This window comes from Triplophysa dalaica, chromosome 9, assembly GCF_015846415.1.
Source record: "Triplophysa dalaica isolate WHDGS20190420 chromosome 9, ASM1584641v1, whole genome shotgun sequence".
NCBI classification, from domain to species: Eukaryota; Metazoa; Chordata; class Actinopteri; order Cypriniformes; family Nemacheilidae; genus Triplophysa; species Triplophysa dalaica.
This window is the reverse complement of record NC_079550.1, coordinates 8,581,816-8,608,066: the sequence shown is the minus strand read 5'-3', so window position 1 is coordinate 8,608,066 and position 26,251 is coordinate 8,581,816. Positions and strand designations below refer to the sequence as shown.

The following is a 26,251-nucleotide window of genomic DNA, read 5'->3' as shown; positions in this document are numbered from 1 at the left end:
GGATAACAGCATGTTCTAAAAGATTATAATTGCACACAAGGGGGCGATAGAGATCCCTATTTCAATAAAAAGCAAGCATAGTGTTTTCTTCTCCAAGCTCAATTAAAACCAGACTTACAATTTTCAAATACCTCTTTATTACTCTCTGACATATTTCATTGTTTTAAACTACAAGGGACTAGCTACTAGTTTTATGTCCTTCTTCAGGAGTGTCATGGTTACAGTATGTTTCTCTATTTTACTTATTTGTTTAGTCAGTGTAACTAAAAAACAACTAAAACGAAAACAGAAAGCTGTATTTACAGCTCTGATAAACCTTTTATCTTTCAGCAGAAGTAAGCTTGTGGTATTTTGTTTATGAGAATATGCATGAGTGTAAAAACGCACCATTGTCAGAGGGCTTCACGTGTAGGATGTGGTTGAAGTGTTTCAGATACAGATAGCCAACTACAGAAAGTGTGTCAGAAAGCGCATCGCAATGCTCATTAGACAATGGAGTAAATACTGTTTAAGTAACACTACCCTTTGTTCCTTATATGTCAAGCGATGTGGTACCTTTTCACAGCAATATTCTGTTTCACAGGTAAGCCTATGCTGATTTTTATTATTATTACGTGAGCAGTATAACTAACTTTTTATTAAATTTCCACCCTTTCTGATGGACAGCATATGGAACCCATGCTTGCGTGATGACAAGCCCAGACCAGAGGGTTGTTGTTGGAACAGATGTCTGTTTGCTGTGTAATTTCAATCAATGTCCTGGACATCTGGACCTCAAGTCTCTTAATGTGGAATGGGAATTTAAGGTAGATATATTTAAGCACAATTTTCCTCAAACATTTGTCAAAAATGCTCATATTGTTTTCTCCTTTTGTAAAAGCAGGGTATCTCATTTGATCCTAAAATAATCTCCTACCAAATTGGGAATCATACCGCATCAACTCCTGGTCACCATGTGCTGCATCAGGGAAATGTGAAGCTGGGGAGTTTTGATATTGTTCTCCATTCAGTGACGCATGAGAACAATGGAACTTACATGTGTAAATTGCGGCGTGATGGCGTTTTCTACAAGAATTATACACAGCTTATTGTCCACTCAGGTAGTAAAGTTTAGTTTGTGTGTACTTTTCTATTTGTTTGCTTGTTACTGTTTGTTACTTGTGTGTGTAAGTTTATCTCAAATACTGAAAATAGTTACTTTCATGTAATGGATAGGCTACACAATTTCTCTGTCATTTGGTAGAACCAATGTAAAACAATAACAATGATATTTCATCAAGTGCCTTTTAATAGTAATTCAAATCTATATTTATGAACTTGGCAGCACAGACAAACAACATAGGCATCCAAGTAGAAGCCTGTTCAATGTAAATAAAATGCAAAAGTCAGGTGGTGCCTTTAAGAACTGATGGAAGGGATTGAATGAGGAAGTAAGCATTGTATGCATTGAAATGTTAATTAACAAGCAAAACTCATCTTAACACATTGTTTCTAACTCGAAAATATGAATTAACTTTAAAGGATTTTTTAAAATACATATTTCCAAGCATATTTTGTCTTTGAGCTACATAGTAAATTGTCCAGTAAAACGGGTTACATGAGGTGCATGAGATACAATTATTGTAAAACTAGTGTATAGTAACTACCTATATTAGAAATCAATCCCTACAGTCAAAGCAATGTCAAGTAATGCCCCTTTTAATGGTTTCAAGTCTGTTTTAATGCTAAGTTACATGTTAAAATAGCCACGCAATACACAATAATTGCTCATTTAGCTTTAAACATTTTCTGTATGTCTCTTATTTACTGCATTGGTATTTAAATCTGTATAAATAAATAATTCACTCAAAAGTTAATATATTGTTAATTTAATATTTGTGCTTTAGTTTACTAAAACTATTTTAAACATATACTTTGTTTCGTTTAATTAAACGGAAGAGTTCCAATCTTAGCTCCTCTCCTCTTCTAAATTCTTCAGCTCCAATGACCAGAAGAAACACTCCAGGTGTTAACAATGTGGAGACGCATCCTCCCTGGTGGGTGGCAGTGGTTTCGGTGGCTGGAATTGTGCTTCTCATGGTTGCAGTGTTTTTTGGGAGGAGAACTTGCAGGTCCCCCCTCCAGAGAAAGGATATCTTAAGGTACCGTGTCATTGATAACACACACTTTGCAGATACAGTATAGAAGATGGCGGATTTATCTTATTTTTTACCTTCATTTTCATCCAGGCAAAATAGAGCTGAGGATGAAACCAGTGGTCAGACTGCTGACATAAGATACAAGGTAACATATCTGTGAAACTTTCACACATCTGCTTTCATTGCCGCTCTTAGTTTCCCGTCTGTATTTGGTTTCATGCTATTTTAAATTATATAAGAGGTTCACTACTGATGTTCATGTCTAGAAACCGCTATGTGGGCTTTAAGTATGAAATGTAGTGCAGGTTGGTCACCCGTGACAAAGTTATGTATTTATTTATATCTGTGAATTAAAAAAGACCTTTGAGAGTTTCCAGATTGCACTGTAGTTTCTAATAAAAAAACACAACATTAAATAATCATTAAATGGCACTTTGACTTGATTCATTTAACGCCAAGGTATATTATAGCACAAAACTAATAACACATGGTTATCTACGGGTGTATTCTTTGATAACTGGCTGTCTATACATTATTTACATGTTACGTGCAAATATGTGCCCTGTTTGGTGAGTTTTTAATCATTTTAATACATGCAAGGCTTATTTTCCATTTTACTTCATATTCATATTTGGACAACAAAATACAAGGTTTAAAATTTGAAATATGATGAATATAATTTTTTTATATTTTACATGTTTCATAATACAGGTCACAAACAATTCTGCGCCTGTGGTTGACATGGGGACTCAACCCAGCACCTCAAATGCAGACAATGTTTACGCTATGGTATGTAAAACATTTGCGTGATGATTTGTGAATACAAGACCCTCATACCAGTACAACTTATAATATTAATTTTTTCTATGAAAGAAGTAGTTCACTTCAAAATAAGCCCCGTTGACTTTCCATGGTAATTTATTGCTTTATTGGAACATGTGTGGTACAGAACCCAAATATCCATTCAGATTTTTTAAGGAAACAATACTATGTCTTTAGGCCAAACAATTTAGGAACTTCAACCAATTTTAGAGTTTCCTTTTTTCCGCCTCATGCTCATAAAGCATGCTCATGTGTCCAGTGTCAGTCCTGGAGGGCCACAGTCCTGCAGAGTTTAGCTCCAACTTGGCTCTACACACCTGTTCGGTGTGTTTGATTAGGGTTGAAGCTAAACTTTGCTGGACACAAGCCCTCCAGGACTGACTTTGGACACCCCTGTCATTTGTTTTGTGTTTGAAATCCAGGTCACAAACTGTTCTCCACCTATTGTTGACATGGACACTCAGGCAAGCGCTCTACATGCAGAAAACATCTATGTTAACATGGTATGAAAGATTTTCACAAGACAGTCTGTTTACACATATTTGACCATTCCATTTCCAGTATTTGCCATCTTTTCTTCAGCTGAACACAGACAATATTCTCCAGAGATATTTCCCTTCACTCGCTGTAGGTCCATGCAATAAAGCAAAATGTGAATTTAATAAAATGGTAAAAGCCCTCATAAAAGTTATAGATTTGACTAAATTGGATTTAAAAATGTCTCCTTTAAGTGAAACAACAGCTTTAAGACAACAATTCACATTTTACATTTCTGTAGTAAAATTGCATGTCCTCCAAATATAAGTGATCAGGATTTGGAGCTATTTCATTGTGATTAAGGTTTGTTCTTATAAAAGGGGTGGAGCTTAATCAAATTTGTTTTGTGTTTTATTAGGATACCAACTATTCTTTCCCCGGGCGACAAATGGCCTGTAAATCCAGCACTCAAAATGCAGACAACATCTATGTTACAATGGTATGTAAAACAGTAATGGTTCTCCTTTTATGGAATGACTCGCACATCAGTTCCTTGTATAGTGACAAATAGCCTCATTCACCCAAATTTTGTCAAATCCTTAAGTTGTTCCAAAACTGTATAACAATCTTTGTTTTGTTGAACACAGCAGAACACAAAATGCAGAATGTGGCATTCTAAACATTTCTGGGGCACCATAAGTAGTTTTTTCCCTATTTTTTAACCCAAAACAGTTTGGAAACATTATTTGTGTTCAACAAAATGACAAATGTAATTGTTGTTTATTTAAAGAAGATATTTGTGATATTTAAAGATATTAAGAGTTCATGAGGATGAGTAAATGATTATTATTTTTTGGGTGAATTATGATGTCCATATGTCTAATACAATCCTCTCTGCATATGTAAACTGGATTACGACTATTGAGTTGATGTTACATATCAAATAACAAAATATGTGTGTGTTTGTGTGTACGGAACTAGCGTGGTTCCCCATTGACTACAAATGCTGCCGTCAAGCCAAACCGGAACCGACGTCCTCCTCCCTCTGACTTGAAGCCTGATGACAAGGAACCTGTATCTGCCCATTGCCATCAATTTATTTAGCATCATTTAGTGTAAAACTAAATTACAGATGAGTCATGCGCAGAATTTTTTTTATACATAGACAGTGAAAGCAAATTGCACTTTTGAGATTTAGTAAGAGTATGCTAGCTACATTAGCACATGTCACCTAAGAATACCTGCAAGGCATTAGAAAAAATAGTCGCAACTGCATTAAAGAAAATAGAAGCTATTTCATAATAATTGCATAAGCAAAGTCATAATGTTGCCCATATGTTGCTTTAGTCACAGTGTATTTATAGGCATCCTCAGGTCTCTGACATTCATAAAATAAACCACATAATTGATGGTATCCCTGTATAGTTTTTCCCACAAATTAAAACATGAATAAAGCAAATCAGTATTGATGTCCATTTATTACATTTTTTGTAAGTGCCATATCTGCATGTTGATATCATTATTATTCAGCCGTCTTGATGTCCTTTGTGATCATTAGTCATGTGTCAACAGTGGTCAGTGCTGTTTAGATTTTGTACATCTTTGGGCATCTTCAGCCACTCAAACTTACCTCTTTTTCTTCTCACCAGCATTAAATTGCTTCTTCTTCCAACAGGCCCACCCACGGTTTCTCTTTCTGATAGGTTACCAAAGAAACCCACCTGCTGTCTTAGTTTTATTACGTGGGAGCTTGTATTTGCAGTAATGCAGCATTATTATTTACCGGTTAACCATAAAACATCCACCACCACCTGTATGTTTTCCTTTAGCACTGCTCTTTCCACTGCACTTTGATGTACACTGGAGAGAAGATGGCGAGATGCTCCATCCATCTGTTTTTGGTTTAGCTGCAACGGCCGCATGATATTTTCTTTCTTCCTGAATGAAGAAGGAAATTCAGTTGAGATGCATGATGACGTTTACACTTGTTATGTGACACTTTAGCTGTTGATTTTTATTAAAATATTATATAAAAATCAAATCGGAGGGTTTATTTGAAGCCTTAATAATCCATGCACTATTGATAAACCGCAACCGTAACATCAAGCAGTTCATCCTCTACAGACACTGCCAGCCCACTAAAGCACAAAACAAAAACACATTCCGCTCTTTTCTATGATTGTAACAGAGAAATAGATATCAGGCGTTGTTAGTTTATTTTTTTTGCATTATTATTATTTTGTAGTTTAGCGTCAGGGGAGAAAATGCACATTTTATTACAGCCTGGGAGAATGCAGCGGATGGAAGCTTTGAAGTTATCCTGTGTAGCGCTGGTGATGTTTTTGGGTAAGTACACAAAAATCGCTTCTATTATGTACAAAAATCAAACAAATACAATTATTTCGTTAAAATGATAAAGCATTTTCTATGTTTGTGTGTATGGGGAAATGAGAGGGCGCCTTGTGTAGGCTATATATTGACGTGCGTGCGGATCATAATAACGCGTGAAGTTCAACATGAGAATCGGTGTCATACATAGGTTTGATTTAAAATAATATAGCCTACATCAACCAGTCAAACAGACTGCTCTTGTTTCTTCCTGCACGCAAACCATCTTTGCCATTATCAAGCAAATGCTCTAAAATCAGAAATGTGTCAAACACCATGATGTGTGGTTATGCTGACGGCCTTAACACACAGAAAAATGACTACAGGTTCCCTGTTAGTTACAGTATACAAAAAACCTGTAAGATGTCTGTGTTAGTGAGCATCTTCAGCATCATTACTGCGCCTATGCTGTTGCTATTGGATGAGCGTCATAAAACGCCATTTAAAGGGGTCATGACATGCTTTTATTCTCCATAAGGTCATAACAGTATTACATTACATGTGGACATTTCTACAATATTTATAAAGTGCATTCATCAGTCTTAATTTAGCCATACTAGATATGTTTTCACCTTATGTCTCTCCATCATCTGATGAAAAGTCAGGCTTTTTAACATATTTGCATAACAACTATAATTGTTCCCTTCAAAGTTAATTAAGATACACAAAATAATATGGTAACACTTTTCACTAAGGTCCCCTTCATAAAGCATTTATAAATATGTTCATTGATGATTCATAAGTCATTTACAAATGCATTATAAAGCAGTTATAACTGCATAAATAAAAAGGGGATTTTATTAAAATACCTGCCAAATAGTAAGCCATTTTTAACTGACATGTTATATAATGCTTCATAAATGTATTTATTAATTATTTATTTGACTTGAAAGAAGATTCATTATTATCTTGATGCTGTTTGTATATACAATAATAAGAAAAACAAACATGAGACCCTGCAGTCTTCAGTCTGACAGCATCATTTGCAAATATACAATGAACAATACATTTATTAAGCTTTTTTAACATGTGAGTTTACTACTTAACAGGTATTTTGTTAGAATCCCTTTACGCAGTCATAACTGCTTTGTAATGCATTTGTAAATGAATTATTAATCATTAATGAACACATTTACAAATGTTAAATGTTATGTGTTACCAATAATATAACCACATCAGTATATAGTCATATTCTTATGTATATGTAAATTACATGCATGTCTGTATTAATATGTTCAGTATAATATACATGTTTACCTATTATTATATTAGTTCTTATGTTTATTTAATAACATAGAGCAAAACGATCAATTGTTCCATTTTAACTGACATAAACTAACAATGAACGATACGTTTACTCTTTCTTCCTGTAAAAATCTGCATTTATCAATAGGTTTTTTAACCAAAAGTTAACATCAGTCAATGCACAGTGTAGATACACAATAGTAAAACTTTTTACATTCAGATAAGTTGAATCGACTGATACATTAAAGAGGCAATGCCTATTAAAACCACAGTCAGAAAGATGGCGTGTATACTAAATGCTGGTCTGCATCTACAAAAACTGCTGTGGGTTCTGTGTTCTAAATTTGAATAAAGGACTTGTTTCGGTTGTAAGTACAATGTAGTTTTTGTACACGGCCACTAGAGGGCGTAGAAAACTTAATTTCAGTAATGCTTCAGTAGTGGGGGAAAATGACATGATATGATTTAACCAAATGTCATCCATGCAATCTAATCAGATATTTTATACATAATTTAGCCATATTTAAGATGGGATCCAAACCCATTAAAATGTTATACATTGTATAACTAATTAATTCAATGTCGCATGCTCAGGTGTCATGTGGATGCCTGTAGTTCAACGCACTGAAGCGAACATCGCACCCTGTTTTTGTTTTTTGACCACAATTCAAGATTTAAGTGGGCCAAGCCACTGCTAGAGAACAGCTCATCTCATCATTGGCCTATTAGATTACCACTGGATGCTTAGTGGTTCAAAGACTGCGAATGGTTTCAGGTAGACAAATAGGCCTAGATCCTATTTTATAGATCTGCCTAACCATCTACGTTAACTATGTGTGTGTGCGGGAGCCCTCTACCAATGAGTTTGGTGCAGTTTTTTGTGGCAAATTGTCTGCACTATACGCGCGTCGGGTCCTGATCACACTGTCTGGGTTTATTTCGCGATAACAGTCACACCATTGGAATGAATGATTTACTAGTTTAATGGTTCAAGTAGTCACCGGGTCTCAAAGCACATCCGCTATCATTCACCACCATTTATCTTTTATCACTCTGTTGTTGTATTAGCTTCTTCATCACATATCAGCACAGATATCATTGTTTATCTTTCGTTTTGTCATGTAAGCTGCGCACAGAAGAGCATCTATGCCTCTATTGGCTGTGACAGAGTCCCTCTTAAATGACAAGGAAACAAGTAAACATGTTAGGGTCCGTCCACACGGAGACGCGCTTAGCTGTTTATGTAAATATTTTGTATCGTATAGGCGTTTTGTCTAGACAGATCCAGCTTTTGGGAGCATGAAACCGCTATTATTTGCCCAGAGTGGACACTGCTACGTAACGTAACAGCAAAAATAACAATGGTGGACTATATGCTAGATTTATTTGCATGCTCCAAGTCATCATCGTTTTTAGTGTATCTCTTCCGCAGAATTGTAGTGCCACATACTGGTCCAGCATGTATACTACATCGTTTTGAGTCTACTTTAATGGTTTTGTTGTGTACATAGATATTTCTTGATAACATAGATCTTTTTTGAGAATAAGGAAAAAGATTGGATAAGGAAGGCTCTGGCTTTGTGTGGATGTGGCCTTAGTCTTTCACTCGGGTGTTTGTGAATTTGCACATTGCATTTTATTTGCACTTCTGTCTTCACTTCCTATAAATAAGGCAATTAGGCATGCAGACGCAGCCCTTCCTCTTTCCAGAGAATACAAATAAAATGAATGGAAAGTGCAAGGCGCTGCAGATGATCTATCGGTATGTTCCTTTACATGCATTGCACCGGGGACCAAAATCTACTTTTATTTTTCCCAACCTGTTTTTTTTAAGTTGGCAGCATTTTTAATCATTTTCACAGAATATTTTCTAATAGCTATACTCTTAAAAATAAATTGCTTAAGAGGTTCTTCACAGCGATGCCATAGAAGAACCACTTTTGGATCCACAAATAAACATTCAGTCAAAGGTTCCTTAAAGAACGATCTCTTTCTTTTCTTATTATCTGAATAACCTTTATATCACCACAAATAACTTTTCGGGAAACAAAAAGGTTTTTCAGATGTTAAAGCAACACTATTAAGTTTTACAACCCAAAAATAATGTCTCAAATTTGGTAAAACACTTTGTAAATTTAGTTTTTCGAGTCGGTACACAAAGCTCCTGTGAAGCGTGTGAAATGGTTTCCAAACGAGGTTTCTGCAGCTTACTAAACAAATTCACATGTATTTCACTACCCATGGGGATGCTTATACAGCAAAATAATTTACAACACTGGTAATAGATGATAGTTCTTATAAAGCACATGGGTATAGCAAAAGTTCTCTAGAGTTGCTTTAAAGGTTCTTTATGGAACCAAGAGGTTCTTCTATGGCATCGAAGAACCTTTTGAAGCACCTCTTTTTAAGTGTGTATATAATATATCAAATGCGGGACACTACTGTATGACATTAAATGCATGGAAAGCTCGAAAACGTGTTAGTGGGGATCCATTGTGTTTTACATGATGGAAAGTTCCATCACTGTCAGGGAAAGTTGCATGGCATCACCATCATTTTAGCAGGTTTTTTTATTTTATCTGGCACCCAGAATATTTTGCTGCATGAATACATAAAAATGTAATATAAAGAAAATAACAATTTTGTTGTTTTTATCAACAACTGAATGTGGAAAGATAAGAGTTGTATTTATGGAAACATTTCAAACAATAAGCTGAGAAAATTAAAATTTTGTCACAGACTTTGTACAGCTCCGATTCAGAACAAGGATCCATGGATGCCTTATTGTTTCAGAATATTGATAACAGCGCCCCCTATCGTAAAACAGTGGCAACACGGAAAATCCTTCATTGTTTAAACATTTGAAAAAGACAGCTTGAAGATCGTCAGAAAATCTTGTCATTGGTGAGGAAATGGTTAAAAATGCCCCCAAAAATGTGCTTGACCACACCTTCTGCATTAATATATCCCCATTACAGCAAGTTTCATTTGTAAATAAACAAATTATTACTGCCAATGTCGGAAATAAATTAAACAGACATCTTGCCTGATTTCAACTCGCATTTTAACACTGACCTTTTTTAATAATGCACACCATATAACAATAATATATATCGATATGTTGTGGCATGTGTTTGCTGAAATAAATGAGTGGTTGTGCATGCTTCCGTTTATGCGCTGCTTTTAAATAAGTGACGCATCTGAGCACATCATGCACTTGAACGGCATACACAATGTATCATTTTATACAACACTCCTTTACTGTAACCTTCAGAGAAGCAAAAAAACAAAAAAGAGGACACAGACGGTGCAGGGAGGGTGTAGGGATGAGGTTTGTCAGGGATTGTTGTGAGAGAGCGTGGTAGAGCTACACTGCAGTATTTATGCCTATAGCACGCTTCGCAGGGATTATTGGTATTCCTAGACATCAGATTGGTACAGAGCTGTCGTCTGGGACCACCTTGTAATGCTTTTGTCAGACCCCTGCTTTCATGCTCATATAAACCCAAATGTCATGTTGCATAGTTTGCAAATGCTTAAGATTCGTATTGTTAGTGTCTGTTTAAGGGTTCAGCCCATGCAGCAATGCGGTTATGAAAAGTGCATGAGATATGCGAAAGATTTTAAAAGTGTCTGCAGTGTCGTAGAGAGCAGTGAACTAAATATATATGAAGGTAAAAGGGTGGGTGAGGCTGATATTGATGTAGTGACGGCATTGAGTAACAGACCCGGCTGAGTGCTGACTCTGCATGTGTGTGTGTGTTTCTGCTGAACGTGCATGCGTCTATGTGTGTGTAAATTTCACTCACATTGAAAGACAGAATGCAGAGATCTAATGCAGAGCTGTTTGTGTGCATTAAACACGATATATGTAGCTCTCGGTATAGATACGTTTTGAAAGATTTAAGTCCAGTTGCAAAACAAGTATAAAAAATAATAGAAATGTGACACTCTGGATGTAACCAAATAAAAACTGTAATAGTAAAAAAAAATACAGAACATGCAGTATGTTGTAATGTCGAGCAGCTGTAGTTCTTGCTCTCTATCCACGAGGACACCTGATTTTTCTAAAGGGAGGGTGTCAGACTAAACTGCAGCAGTTTGAGGGACGGTGGGTGTGTGGAGGGGGAGGAGGGCTGTGGGCTGTGACGAAGTTGCTGTTACTGCTGCAGAGAGCCGGCCGATAAACCATCACTGCAGCAGTGGTGGGAACTTGTCCAGAAACAAAAAAAACTCCAGACTGCAGAGGAATGAAATGGTGCAGAGCTGGAGAAAACACACTCAGTTAACCATCGCACACACACACATTTTCAAATTTGTCATCTCAACATTTGTGCGTCATGCTTATGGTTAGTTAATGTGTAGATCCTCGGCATGAAATAAAGTAATATTTTCTCCTAATACACATCCTAGTTGTATTGTGTACCATTCCGTACTTTTTATTACAAATATCTGTCTATGCAATCTCTAAAAACAATGTTGGGTTTTCCTCTTATACCATCTTTGCCAAACAGCTGAAGTGTATAAGAAACCAGTAGCCAAATAGAGACCTTTCTGCCTTAGAGTACTGTTGTTTTTGGAAATAAGAGAAAACAATGATTATTGGGAAATAATCACAAATTGGGATGCATCAAGATCAAAATGAACTTGACTTCATAGTGTGGGTGTGTGGTGTTTCAGGAGCAGGTTGGTGCTTAACTACAAACATTTTGCCATTAAATCAGTCTCAATGAACTAAAGTCCTGCCTTGCATTTTTTCTTCATGAAATTCCTGCTTTGGTGAGAAATACATGATTTTTTGACATGAAATACATGATACATTTCCTGTTAAACAATCAAGACACATCATCTCATAGAGAAGGTTTCAGCCTCAACTATAAATTAACGTTATTATACATTACGAATAAAATCCCATGTAGCAGTAAATTTGATTAAAATAAATAAAATCCTTTTACTAAAACTTTTCAAGCTCTTATATTTTTCAGAAAATATTTGTTCATATTTTTCATGATTTTAGACATTTCCTGCATTTTATTATTAAAGTAATTAAATTGCATTTTCATAATAACAATGATCAAGAATTCAAATGCAGCCTACGTTTCATCGTAGTCATAGGCCTGGCCCAAAGTTAACTTCCAGTCTATGTTTGTTTATCGGTCTGGGCTGAGTTTCCCAATGGTTCTTGGCACTTAATAATGTTTTCTACAAGCCACTTTGCGAACGTTTGTCAATATTTCACATGCGTTTCCCAAAAATGCACTTAACAACACTGCATATAGCGGTGCTTTAAGTGCTACTTACGAGTCGCTATCTGTTTGTCAGGTGCTGAAATGTCACCTTAAACAATTCCTCGTTTTTGTATCATGCGCTTGTTTTCGAAATGCTTTGACTAATTATTTTCACCCGATGTGCATGTCGTAGGCGAATATTGTGTAACATATTTTTTGTGCTACATGCAGAAATAATTTTTCTATGTGTAGACACAGGACTTACAGCATCTATTGTAATTGTGCAATGTAATCTGCATGTTCTAGGGAAAGGAAAAGTTAAAATCAAAGGAAAAAAGTGTTTGTCGAACCACATTTTATTACACTTTTGGATGGTGTGGAGATGGCAATTTGGAGTTAAGTTTTTATAAGTGCCTATGTATTATCTAGCTTACACATTTCGAGGTCCAACAAATTGTTTCTGGAACATGTACATTTCCACCACTTTATTAGGGTAACAATAAGCAGAAAGTGTGTTCAATATGAATATGAATCTTTCAATTAGAGAACGCTAAAGGGAAGAGCTAATTCAGGCATTCAGTTTCTTTAAGTATTGTCTTCTGAAGTTGTTGGAACATATGATAGGCCCTGTGTGATATATAAGATTTACCACAGACTTAAAACCTTTAATCACACATTTCCTCTGAAAAATTTGAGGATAGTTCACAATAGTCTCAAAGAGTAAATCATGGCTTCACTAAACAGCAGCAGGATAAAGACACAGACACTGACAACCACCAAGTAGGCTAAGCATTTTGACCAATTCTCTTTTAAACACAACATTTTTACTTTGCGTAAAATTTTGTGTAACGTTAATACAGCAATCCATCAACAAACATGCATCCTTGTTAGAACCAATAACTTTCCCATACTATGTATTTTTTATTCTTAATAATTATATGTTCAGTTATACAAAATGTGTTGTACTGTATTTTTTATAAATTATAAACAAAAAATCGAATCAATAAAAACACAATGTCACACATAGGCTTCATTAAGTTTACGCAGATTGTCCTGCAGGTGCCCTGTCTTCTTACGATGCATTTAGGGATTGAAGATTACTCCAGAGCACCCGTAGTCTCTCGATGATTTCAAGTGCTATTAAAGTTAAAAAAGTTTTGGGAAACGATACGTTAGTCTAAGATGATTTGTACAATTGGTTTTACGATGCACTAAGCCTTACAATGCTTTTGGGAAACGCAGCCCTGGGTTGTGGCTTATAATAATAATAATAATACATCTATTAATACATTATTTAATTTATATTGCTATTTTATTGTATAATAATTGTATTAAATAAACAATTTGTTTAATTTTGATTTATGATCATTTTATTAAATTAACAATGTGGGTTTTGTAACATGTCACATTTAAGTATAGCTAAGTAACGGTTCTTCCACTGCAAACCCAAAATAATACCGGCTAGACATACTTTTAACTTGGGTTATGTAATTTATTTGTTATTAAGTCTCTCACCAAACAGTTGGCTGGAATTAAACCTGTATATCATTATATCTCATAGCCTGTCCAGCCTCTTCCATGGACGTGTTAGTGCCACAACAGATCAATGCTCTAAACGGCACTAAGATCAAAATTCCCTGTTCCTTCACATCATGCTACAAACTGGACCCCAGCAAGTTTGCCATGAACTGGACCTATCAAGAGACAAGCAACAGCACAGAAGAGATGGTGAGTATAAAAAAGCCTATCCAAAAACGTTAACTTAATCTTACCAATCATAATCTTAATCAAAATGTTGTATTCTTCAAGTTTATGACTTACAAGAACAAGGTACTACCCCTGAAGTCCAACCGATTTGGAGACCGGGTCGTGTTTACTGGAAATCTGGAGAAGAACGATCTGTCCATAACTATCTTGGATGTGCAGCTAACTGATGAAGGAATCTACAACTGTTATGTGCGCAACCCCCCAGACCGCATTCTGGGTCACGGTGTCATCCAGTTCTTTGTCCTTACTGAATGTAAGACTTGAATATGACCCGAGAAACTGTAAAAAAAGGTTTTCTGGGATTTAAGCTCACTTAAGCTCGATGTTATAAACAACTTATGTGCAACTACAATTTTCCATTTCATTTCTAATTCTTTCTTTATTATCCATTAAACTACATGCCCTTCCTGTTTCTATGTGCAGTGCCTCCTCCGAGAGATTCGACCATCGCTGTTGCCATTGGAGCATCTGTGGGAGGCATTCTTGCTTTGCTGATTCTGTCTATGGTGGTGGTGAAGTGCATTCGCAGACATAAGAACCAGGAGCTGATCTCAGACGAGCAGAAGATGGAGGAAGAGGGCAAAGTAGACGGAGAAGGAGGGACAGAAGAAGCCACAAAGTAAGAAAGCCTGTAAGCATCTGTTTGTCTGTCCTTTCTTGAGTGTTCCTTTTCTGTTAACTGTCTGTTTACTTTGAATTCTGAAACAGACAGCCCTAACCCTACTGCTACGTCCTGAAGGCCTAAGGGTTGGTGGAGCCCTATCATTCCCATTCTGGTAAATGATAGCTTAATTCAAATTTTGATATACAAAACGTTTTTTTGTTTTAACAGAGGAAACGTATATTAAACAGCTCGTAGGCCAAATATTGACAAAATGTATAATTTGGAGATATTATTGTGTACCTTTAGTCATTCATAATTACAGTTGTATCAGTGGTAAGCACTAGTGGTTGAGTTTCCTGTAAACACATTATCACAGTTTTCTGTCTTTGTTATGCTTTACAGAAATGTATGAATCTCCCGCCTGAAGATGCTGTGTTAATCGTGTTTGACTCTTCGTCCTGTAACTCATCTAACATTCCAAAGGCTTGATTTTCTTGTACAGCCATCAAACATGTCATATTACTGTGGGAAGATCCCTGTCACAGTATCATGGTGTCCAATCACCATTGAAAAATTACAACGGGTTGCAAATTGCCTCTTTCGCTCAATATGACGGGTTAAGATGTAACAGCATTTTCCCTTCAACTACTGCCAGTGGATTAGCCATCCAGTATTTATGCTGAGCATTTTTATAGCGAGTTTACAAAAGTATTATTAAAAGTGGACAAAGCACGCAAAATTCTCTTTACAACTGCCAAAGTATTTTTACCCTTATGATGTTTGTAAGTTTTGACAATTTCTTGAAAAATTGCTGCAACCTGGTCTCATAGGAAATACGGACCTCTGAACACTTTTGCAGCGCCACAAAATATGGACCATCAGGTACATATTGCAACCTGGTATCACAATTTGAAACAACAATAACGGTAACAACACCATATTATATTAGATTTTGGTGTAATGATTTTGAATTTAATCAGACGTCGGCTTTTGTGTGTACGTTGCGTTTATTATTTAGTGCATACGATTAACTCATATTCAAGCACGTAACCCGACCCCGCCCCTAAACCTAAAAGTTTAAATATTACACAATGTAAAACATAACACCAAGAAACAACAACGTATGCTACTTATTCAAAAAGTGCGTAAGATATGTAATGAAACGCCATTGGCTGTCCCGCTCCGATTGCATCACATGCTAACCTTGAGCGTACACTTAAAAAAAAACGCAACTGAGTGTATTCCTGGAGTGCGATCGTCAGAGATTAAAACCTGCTGTGCTCACACAACAATATTGTACGGCTTTAGAAGACTCTAGAAGACTCTTTTCTAGAAACGCAACTCAACCTGTTTGTAATGCTTTTATACTGGTTTGGTCAGTGTTAGCAATAAATAACCGTGTCTGACTTCTACTTCATTTTTGCGTGTTTATGTGGTTGGGTTAGGGTAGGAGTGGGGTTAGGTGCTCGAAAATATCAATTAAATTACTTATAATTACAAAAATTAAATAGAGCCAAATCGTGAAACTGACATGCATTCTGTAACAGACCATTAGCGCCCGCAGTGGACTTTTGTGTCTCAAAACTAGCAATATGTACCTGGTTGTACGTATTTTGTGCCGCTGGTATGTATTTCAAATGAGACCAGGCTGGAATAAACACTGCCCTTAACTTTCTCTTTGTGCGTGTGTGCATGTGTGCCTTCTCATTGCGCTAGCTTTCTCCTATTGCGTCTGAATGTTGATACTTTTTCATAATCCAGCAGGCGAAACAGCACAAGATTTAGCAGTTTTATGTCTGGAACATGTTCAATGTTCCAAAACTGCATTTTGCTAGTTTTAAAATAAGCTAGAGCATGTCGTTCATCAAAACATATACAATCATTGCATGCCAATATTTTCTTTGTGATGCATATACACTGCAACGTGATCCCTCAGTTTGCACAATATACAAAAAAATGCTTTCACACATAAATATTGTCATGTCAGGTGCAAAGTGTGAAAAATGTAATGTTCAGGTGGATTCTTGTGTTTATAGATAAAAACCAAAAGAGAAATGTTTTTGCATATATTGACAGTGTTTGATATGTTTGTAGTAGTGTGAAATTTAAAACATGTTGATTTATTGTATCCAGATATGTTGAACGTATTAGATGTAACATTTAGAATCGCACTTCATCCGATAATCAAATTTAACAATCAAATCAATAATAAATACAATCAAAAAATAATAATAATCTGCTATAAAAGAAGGAAGACATTTTTGAAATGTAATAAGAAATGTGTGCAAATGACTAAGTCAATGGGCCCTATCGTACTCCTGGCGCAATGCAGTGCAAGTCGCAACGCAAGTGTTTTTGCTAGTTTCAGCCCGACGCAGTTCTCATTTTCCCATGTTTTCAGGCGCCATTGTTTTTCGCGTTGCTATTCTGAAGAACTGAAAATAGACTGCGCAATAGACCAATTCAAACCTAGTCAATGGTGCAATATTTATTTTGTTTAAAAAAAGAGCACATTAGTAAAAAATATGCCTCTGGGCGGGTCCAGAACATGCTTTCACTTTATACTTACTACACAGAGGTAAGCGCAGCGGCACACAAACATGCAACGTATAAGAAATAAACGGATTACAATGTTTTAGCTCTTGCGAATTCCGCCGTTGCGTGTGCAACTGTCTCTTAAAGGGCATGAAAGATGACACATTTATTGGTTTATTGCACGTTACGCCCCAAGAGAATCAGGACAACCCGTTCAGAGCATGTGCACTGGGGCGCTGACCGTTTGCAAGTCGTTAAACTAGCAAAAGTGGATTCGGATACTCTTTGTGTGCACTTGGGCCCTGCACTTCAGATCATGCGCTTAGATCGTGAAAAAAGGGCCCAATGTGTTAATATAGTGTATGGAATGTATACTGTAGCCCCAAAGTGAATATTTAACCTACACACAAAATAAATACATTTAATGTATGAGTAACAAAGATTCAATTAGATAACAAAAATAAGTTTAGTATAGTCGCAGTCTTTCCAAAACCTTGTCCCTCCATATATTTGTATTTTAAATAAATCATTATTATTCATCATGTTTATTTTGTGGGTTTTTAAATATCTAACCAATAAAAAGCATTCAAATGTGCTTATAAATGGTTTTTACATTTCCTGAAAAAAAATGGACACACAGGGTTTCGTATGGACAGCGACGATTTGCTATTTTCACTTTCTTTCAATGGCTGGTGCTAAAATATATTTATTTTTATTTTAACTTGCTGAATTCAGGTCTCTGTGAGAAATAGCAGAGTAACTGCATGGGCATTAAACAGATTACAGAAAACAGTAATGTAGGCGAATTTCTACGTATGAAACGCAAATGGAAAATGCAAACACTATTGATAATCACTTTAAATTCACTCAGACTAAAAATAATCATCTCCCAGTTTTATTTGGAACATACTGGCAATCATTCTTTGAGTGTGGTACAAACAGAGATTGTGAACTCAGTTTTGGTGTGTTAGAAGTTGTCACATTCTAGGTGTTTTATAAATTATTTGATTCCATACAATCTGCTATGTCTAAGTATTCGTTCAGCCATCATCTACAGGGTAACAGTATCATATTACAGCAAATGTGAGAATGTTTTAAATATTTTACTAACAAATTACTATATTCTGTCTATAGACGGTATGAAGTAGCAATGTATACTAAGTCTCACATAAAACGTTCTGTATATTTAAACATAAGCAGGCCGGTATTATAAAGGTGTGGGTTAGAACACTTCCATTGAGCTCAGTAGCAACTCGTTTTTCTTTGTGCTGCCAAAAAAAGAACAATGAATATACAGTGCTAACTTGTGTCATTCATGATTTGTTGTTTTGTTTCCAATATTAGTTTTTTTAATTTCAAGATCATTCCTTTGATTTGATTCCTTTGGTTTGCTATACAGGCCACACCATTTGTTCTAGTTATGTGAAAAATGGCTCATATCATGTGACTTACTGAGAATAAGGGTGCACATAGCCCGGCATAAGATAACATCCCAAAGACTAACATCGTAAATGTGATCGTACTGATCATAGTCTTGGAGGTTGGCTCTTTGGCCTTAGCAAGCAGCTATTCAAACACCCTAGTAACGAATAAGTCATGGCCTAGCAACCAGCCAGAGCACCGTAGCAACCAATTTTATAGAACTTTGTAAAGTCATATGGGTGATGATCTTTCAATCCTGAAATGGCCATATCTCAGCAATACAAGATCATGGAGATATGTTGAGGGCTCTTATGACTTTAGACAGTCTTCTTTGGGCCACTATGAGCATTATGAAAATATCATAGAGACATGGTGATGGTCTCAAGCACCACTTTTGATTTTTTATTAAAATTGCATTTCAATATTTGAAAAACATTTTTTTTTATATTGACAACTTCATACTCTAACATGTACTGAACATACTTTAAGCACGTAATGCCATGGCAATATCATATTTTTTGAACACCATGGTACTTCAACAGTATTTTTTTTGTAAAGGAATGTATTCCTTTTATTAAATGCTATGACATTTAATTGTGCACCATTATTGATTTTGTCAAATTATGTTATTAATTATGTTATTAAACAAATGACACACTAAGGTTACAATGTAATGGTACGCATGATGTTGTGTCAAGAAATTAAACATTACTTTGCACTGCCATGAGGTTGATGTTATATTGAAAATGAAATATATACTGACAGAAATATGATGTAACCATGAAAATTATACTGTTATATTGTGTTGCCTTGATGTTTTGTTTACTTATTTGCATATTCATCTTTACAACGAACTCATGAATATAATGTTCCTATGGACATAAAGGAAAGCAGCGTGTCAGCGAGGCTGGTTGGAATGGTTTGGGGACCAGTTTTTCATCATGCATGCCTCTGTTTCAGTGTTTAAAACATATGCTTGCACTGCACCAATTTATGAGCTGCCTCATTGATCTCTTTTTTCAATAAAAGTCAAGAAAAAATGACTTTCTCTCTGTTCCCCTTTTAAAGCAGTTGTCTTAATATTTCTTTTTTTTCATCCTGAAAATGATTTCAATATTTAAAGGAACAGTTCAAACCAAAATTGAAAGCAAAGTTTACTCAAACTTTGAATGTAAAGTTATCTGGCCAGAAAGAGATTTAAGCACAACATTCTGTTTTTCTCTTACATTAGGCTATATAGAAAATATCAGAAATTCTCCTTCTTTACAGAAGAATGTTAAACGTTTTAAAAACAATTTGACAATGAAATGAAAAAAGAAAGTTGCCATTTTTGTTTGAACAATATTTTTCATTAGCATATTTAAAATAAGTGATTTTAGCCAGGTCTGTCGTTAATTATAGTTATAAAGTGGCTAATAATCTGGCAGCTTTTTAATTTGTATAAATGCAGAATTTCACAAATATAAAATTAGATCTAGCTTCATAAACACGATTAAGCTATGTTGTACAGTATGAAATTAGACTATGTGTCTATGAATGTTTAACACTGCAAGGAGGTTCGGAGCAGTTATATTTTAGAGAAGAGCTGACAGAGGGGGTTCATAGGCCGGTGTCTCTGCAGTGTGATCAACAGCTACTGCTGGAAAAAATCGCTGCACAAGCAAAACTAAAGGTGACTCACGCATGTGAAAATAGACCATATATAAATCAAAGTGACAAACTGCACCTGAACACATGCAGTCTGTGCTTTAAACCAGCAAAGAATCAACAAACTAAACTTTAAAGTTACTATCAAATCCATATTGTGACAAACTGTGATTGACGACATAGCTGAGTGTATGTGTCGATTCTGTACAAAAAGCACAATTAAAATCAATGTGTGGGGTATAATATTTGAAGGATGTTTGAGGTTGTGCTGATTTAATTCAGAGGGGATTCACTATCACAGTGAGTCAGCGGGACAGCAGGTGTAATTTCAGACATCTGCTGTCTCCTTTTTCTTGTGATGTGACTTTGTCCCCTTGTTAGGGAAAATTTTTTCACAGTCATATAAATCCTGTTCTTATTGTGATTTGCTACGAAGCGAGTATTATCTGTGTGAAGAAACTTAAAATTAAACTTTAAACTTTCTCCTCAATTTAAGCAATGGTTTAATGGATTTTTGCTTCTCCTGACCTAATGATTACAGGACAGGTAACATACTGTACAAGAGTAAAGGGCAGCTTTTTTTCTCTAACTTTCTCAACTTTAACATTAAGTTTACAGTATAGTATTGTGTAAGGTAAGGTAAGGTATGGTGTTTTGTTTTGTTTTAACAGTTGACGGACATATATCTTTCACAGCCGTAGTTAAAAAAACAACGCATTTTACTGTCTAAAAAAATATTAAAAACAATTAAACAATTCTTTTTTAAGATAGATTTTACAGTTCCTCTTAACATGTTAATAATTTAAAGTTGACATTTTTAAGCCTAGTTGATATAAGGTCAATCATTTATTTATTTACACAGTAAACACGTATTGTTATATTTGTAACCTATTGTTCACCTTTATCTCATTGGCTAACCTTTTTGCAGTTGTATCCCCTCAGAATCAATTTCTCAATGATTTTACTAATGTAACTTTGTCATTGTTACATTTCTCCAAAAGAAAGCTTGTTACACTTTGCAAGTGTAAAAATGTGCTACACTATCTTCTATGATGCTTATTATAATCATTATATAGGGCTATGTCTTGTGTTAATATCTTATTTAGCTAGTTTACTTTCAGTAAAAAAAAACTTCATTCCCATAGTTCATCACTCAACGAAACTGTCCTGCATTAAGGTCAACCACAAAGTTATTTAAGATAGTAACAGACCCTCAAGGTTACAACAACACATTTTGGTGGTGAGCTGTGCTGTATAAATGTATACTGTACAAACGCAAACATGGTAAGAGATGTTTACTTACCCCCATTTGAGCAAAACGGTGTTCTCTCATATACACAAATACACGACTGAAACTGAATATTACTGAAAGTTGAAGTGAAATTCTCTCCCTGCCCTACACGTTCTCAGGCCTTTCTTTCGCTGTGCGTTCCTAATTAAAAAAGTTAAAACCATCAAGAAATGTAAATCAGGCAGGTGTGCATCCTTCTCCGCAGTCTTGTAGTTCCTGGGATGCTGAAGATCTGAAGAACCGCAGCGTTCGCGCTAATTCCCAGAGTGTGTGCGAGAGAGATTTGGAGAGAGGAAGGCAGAGGAAGATTCTAAGGTCACTGTTGAGCACTTGAAATGCAGAGTCTCTCTCCCTCTCTATCTCACCGTCGTCCCATCTCCTTCCCTCCTCCACCCCTCCCTTCCGCTCTTCTCCCACCGGCTAAGTTTTGCAACATCATGCTCCCCTCGCTGGTGCAGTCCAGGAGCCGTCCTGCAGCCGTCTCAGGTGTTTAACTGGCAGAGCGGTTTGATGGGCATTCTTGCACTCAAAGTCTTGTTCCTGGTCCTTGCATATCATTTGTCAGATGCGATGATTCAGCTTCAGGCGTCCCGAATATCAATTTCAAGCGAAGAGTGCACAAATCAAGGGTTTTGAAGAACCAAATTAGTCCTTCAACCGAATCTTTGGTTGTGCTTTCCTTCCAAAACCGTCGCCAAACTCTATCTGGTTTGAAATCCTTCCTCTTTTCCCATTCATTCTGTGAGTCTCACTTGTCCAGTCTCTCTCTCTTACTGGTTCTATACAGAAGATTGCATTATGGGGGTTGCTTTCTCTCTTTCACTACCCCACCCTCACACACATGCTGTGATATGCTATCCCAAGGTCACATTGTCCTGAGTGTGAGTGTCTAGATGTGTTACCACAGGAGGTTGATATTGAGTGCTATCCTATAAATCACAATGCCCTACACTGACATGTCAGTGGGACAGCCATATGTTTGTCTGTGCGTATGTCTCTGCTTGGATCAGATGTCTGACAAACAGATGTTGTCTCGCTTTGGTCTCACTTCATGCCTCCGTATCGAGCAATGGGACTGCTCATCTGGAAATTTTCCTCGATCAGCTTTACAGAGCCATTCATTCGGCAACCAGATAGAAATAGATGCACGTAGCTGGAAACTATAGGATCATACTTCACCAAAAAAGTCCCTAAATACATTTTTTTCAAATGCATTTGCATTCCGCCTTGTTCTCGAAACATACCTAAATATGTCTCATTTACAGTGTTTACTTTCAAGGACACTTGATTCATTATGCTATCATGTCAGACCTACATTTTGAAAAAGACATAGCTGTTATGAGGAAGACCAGGTAGACTGCAATAGATCAACCAAAGTTTCCATAGACTGCGTAACAGAAAGAACAGTTGTCAAAGTCTATAAAACTCTGACAGCAAGAGTCCCGGAACACTTACCTGTATATTCAGCTTACAGTTACTCGTGCCTGATTCAGCGGTCAATTGATTTGTTGGGATACTTGGGAGACAAGAAATATCAAATTTTCTTCTAGTTAGCCTGTTTCGAGTCAAACCTCTTTTCCGGCTTAATCGGGTTCGCTTTGCAGCTCACATAACCAGTGTCTTACAACAAGCATTTCGCTTTTATATGGACTTCAAGGTCGGAGAAATTTGATCTGCTGCGCATGACGAACAATTAAGTTTTGTATTCTAACTAGTTACATAAAGCAAGCCAGTCATTTTGGAAATGCTTGTGACATCATTAGGCTTACCGTGTGCTCAACAATATGGTTTTAATAGTCTCAGACGTAATGACCACAGACTGTTGGCTGAATGTCTAATGCATACGGCACACTTTACTGGAAACACTTCAGCAGATTTCAAGCCGTCATCTGATTGGTTGAATTCTACAGGATGTCTGAGAGATGTGAGTGTTGTCAGAAAACAGCACAAAACTGTCTGATCGAAGAAGTAAACTGTCCTGTTTACATTGGTTGAAATAAGAATTCATCACAATCGACTAAACAAAGAATTTTTGATTGAATAAAAAAGACACAAAAATGCTTTAAAGGTTCCCAGACTTTTAGTATGGTGATCTGGCTAAGCGAGACTAGGGTCTTAATACATCTAAGGCCTGAAAATTAAAGGGGTCATATGGCAGGAATAAGTCTTTTTATGTATTAGACACGTAAAATTGCAAAAATTATAGTGTCAGAAAAATGTAACATTCTATCTAAAAATGAATGCTTACCCAGACCTGCCTGAAACGCCTTGTGTAACCACACCCCCACAAATCGACATCAGACCTTGGTATGACTGGACTAAGACCACCCAAAGGTGGGCGTACCTGTCAGTACAATTCTTTTGGAACCTGATGTTCCAAATATGGTACGAGGCCTTATAAACATGCACGGTATGTGGAAAATACGGCGTTTTTTAACCTTTAATCGTGTAAACATAATGCATTTCATCTAAAACAAACGATTTGTTTTAGCCGTGTCATATCACCCCTTTAATCATTTTTGGGCTGATGTAAGCAACAGCCATTAAACTAACCGATCAAATTTTTACAAGCGTAAAGCCAAGGCCACCAAGGAAATCTAAATTGTTCAGATGCATTATTGGAGAGTTTAAAACGGCATCATAAATTATGCACATAATGTATTTGATATTCTGAATGAGCTCTGCTGGGATACCACACAGGCTTCAGCAAATGTCAATTACTTCACTTATCTTGAATATTTGGAGTTTTGTGTAGGGTTCGATCCGGCGTCAATTCCTGGAAGCTTAATCATTGATTCAGTCTCGCGTTGTTGGAATCTGAGATAGCTCCACTCATGTACTTCTGTTTACTTTGGGCTTGGCACAGCTCCAAATAGAGAATCAGATAGACACAGAAGAAATAGGTAGACACCCATAGGACAGAAAATCACTAAGGATATCTCAATAATATCTCAATTTCTTACCCTATACATGAAGGTGTAAGAATCTTAATAGAGATCTAAGTCTTCTTCTAATCATATTGACAAAGGCGATCAAAAAGGATTTTCTTTTTTTATATTATTTTATGTATTTATTTCAAAATAATTATTTGTTTGTTTATTTATTTCAAAATATTATTTACTTCAAAATGTAAAAACATTTTATTTACAAGTCCAAAGTCACAAATTGTTTATAGTGGCTTCCACTTCATTTGCGCAGAAAAATTGGGACATTTTTGAAACTCTTGTTGGTATTTTTGCGTTGTTCCCCTAATATTTTCCTCTAATATTTTCCTCTAATATTTTCCTCTAATATTTTCCCTGAGCAGTGCAGCTAAATTTTAGAAGGCAGTAAATGAAGAATGTCTAGGACAGAACTGAATGAAGACATTTTACAAAAGAGAGAAAGACAGAGATGGTCTACAGTCTATAGACATGTGTGATACGAAAGGACCCTTGAAGGGTACATACCTCTCGTGAAGGTTTTATGATCTCCACAGATGTGATTAGTCGTAAAGACAACCCCCCCAACACACACACACACTCCCATCCCCGCCTCACAAACACTCATGCCCTCCCTTACTCCTCTTGGTCTATCTCTCTCTCTCTCTCTCTCTCCCTCTCGCTCGTCCCGTGCCTCTGCAGTGGTTCATTCTCTCCTGCGCCGGCTGCCGACACACACGCCACCCACCCTCTCCACCCCTCCTCTGGCCACTCATCCCAGCATGCGGCACCTAATCAGGGGTAAGACCAACAGCATCTTCGCGGGACTTGAAGTGGATCTCTCCTCTGCAGCTGCCTATAAATAAATGCAGCGTTTCCTGCGTATGCACACACACTGAGTGACTATCAGCAAGCCACTGCCGGCAACTGGGAGCTACAGATCACAGGAACAACGACGTATCAGGTGCTCAGGTCCTCTACAGTTCTCTCTGGTCCCGTACACCGTGCGGAGGAGATTCAGAAGACAAGGAGGCACTATTGCAAGACTTGCCAACGCTCTTGATTTTATTCTGTCCCGGGTGACCCCTACAACACCTCGTACCAATCCCTCCAAGACACCAACACATTTATCCAAAAACAGACGGTCAAGGGAACAGAAAGTCTGACATGGAATTGCATCAAGGTAGAAGATCCTTCCAGCACAAGTGTGCACGATCCGGCGATACATTGTATGCAGGTCTGGTAATCACACTTTTGATCGGTAAGAGTCCTTCAATAATTCCTACTGTTTGCTCTGATTGTTTACTTCTACCCTTTCGTAGTTATATTGGTGCTAAGATGCTGCAGTTTTGCATTGCTTGCACAAACTGATGGGTTCAAACAAGCAGGGTTATTTACTTGTTGCTGTGTCAGGTCATTTTGTTTAAGGTCTCAGTCTTCGGTGAAGTTACGGTTTGGTAAATTTGAGAGGGAAGATTGCGTGTATCAAACCCCTTGACTTCAATCTTTTAACTTCTACGACTAATCAGAGTAATGGATGTCGACTGCACAGGACTGTTAATAACAGGGCCGTAACCTATATAGTCTCTGAGGAGGAACATGTCCCGCCCAATATGCAAATTTACGACTCATAATACGGGTTTTCCAATGACTGGATCGTAAAGTTTTACATTCGGTTCACTTGTAAGAATGAATATTTCATAACATTCTGGTTTGTAAACTTTATTTTTTACTTTTTCACCCCCCTTTACTGAAATATCGAATTA

The 26,251-nt window shown here is 36.6% G+C and overlaps 3 protein-coding genes across 6 annotated transcripts in view; all 3 read left to right on the top strand.

Annotated features, from left to right (window-relative positions):
- The first annotated feature begins 450 nt into the window (after positions 1-450).
- LOC130428283 (uncharacterized) lies at positions 451-5,426 on the top strand. Of its 3 annotated transcripts, none has more exons than XM_056756168.1 (10): positions 451-583; positions 667-806; positions 884-1,100; positions 1,979-2,141; positions 2,229-2,283; positions 2,850-2,927; positions 3,383-3,424; positions 3,522-3,587; positions 3,856-3,936; positions 4,419-5,426. In XM_056756168.1, exons 1-10 carry the CDS (start codon positions 547-549, stop codon positions 4,539-4,541), a joined length of 1,002 nt encoding a protein of 333 aa, XP_056612146.1. In that variant the 5' UTR covers positions 451-546; the 3' UTR covers positions 4,542-5,426. The 3 variants fall into 3 exon arrangements, with proteins under 3 accessions (XP_056612146.1, XP_056612145.1, XP_056612147.1); XM_056756167.1 differs by having other exon boundaries at positions 881-1,100; XM_056756169.1 differs by lacking the exon at positions 3,522-3,587 and having other exon boundaries at positions 881-1,100; positions 3,383-3,463.
- A 140-nt stretch (positions 5,427-5,566) lies between these two features.
- Positions 5,567-19,669, top strand: scn2b (sodium channel, voltage-gated, type II, beta). Of its 2 annotated transcripts, XM_056756681.1 has the most exons (6): positions 5,567-5,783; positions 13,860-14,026; positions 14,108-14,318; positions 14,489-14,684; positions 14,774-14,841; positions 15,072-19,669. In XM_056756681.1, exons 1-5 carry the CDS (start codon positions 5,702-5,704, stop codon positions 14,781-14,783), a joined length of 666 nt encoding a protein of 221 aa, XP_056612659.1. In that variant the 5' UTR covers positions 5,567-5,701; the 3' UTR covers positions 14,784-14,841; positions 15,072-19,669. The 2 variants fall into 2 exon arrangements, with proteins under 2 accessions (XP_056612659.1, XP_056612660.1); XM_056756682.1 differs by lacking the exons at positions 14,774-14,841; positions 15,072-19,669 and having other exon boundaries at positions 14,489-14,688.
- A 5,550-nt stretch (positions 19,670-25,219) lies between these two features.
- The window catches only part of scn4ba (sodium channel, voltage-gated, type IV, beta a), a 30,458-nt gene continuing 29,426 nt past the window's right edge, over positions 25,220-26,251 (top strand). The window contains exon 1 of the mRNA XM_056756680.1: positions 25,220-25,746. Coding sequence (XP_056612658.1) covers positions 25,653-25,746 — 94 coding nt within the window. The 5' untranslated portion in view covers positions 25,220-25,652. The remainder of the gene's footprint in view (positions 25,747-26,251) is intronic.

Excerpts from the sequence above, each read along its gene's own strand:
- LOC130428283 (XM_056756167.1), top strand. The coding sequence starts at position 547 with ATGTGGTACCTTTTCACAGCAATATTCTGTTTCACAG. Across the intron at positions 3,588-3,855 it reads GATATTTCCCTTCACTCGCT|GATACCAACTATTCTTTCCC; the intron begins GTAGGTCCATGC and ends GTGTTTTATTAG. Across the intron at positions 3,937-4,418 it reads ACAACATCTATGTTACAATG|CGTGGTTCCCCATTGACTAC; the intron begins GTATGTAAAACA and ends GTACGGAACTAG.
- scn2b (XM_056756681.1), top strand. The coding sequence starts at position 5,702 with ATGCACATTTTATTACAGCCTGGGAGAATGCAGCGGATGGAAGCTTTG. Across the intron at positions 5,784-13,859 it reads AGCGCTGGTGATGTTTTTGG|CCTGTCCAGCCTCTTCCATG; the intron begins GTAAGTACACAA and ends TATATCTCATAG. Across the intron at positions 14,027-14,107 it reads GCAACAGCACAGAAGAGATG|TTTATGACTTACAAGAACAA; the intron begins GTGAGTATAAAA and ends GTATTCTTCAAG.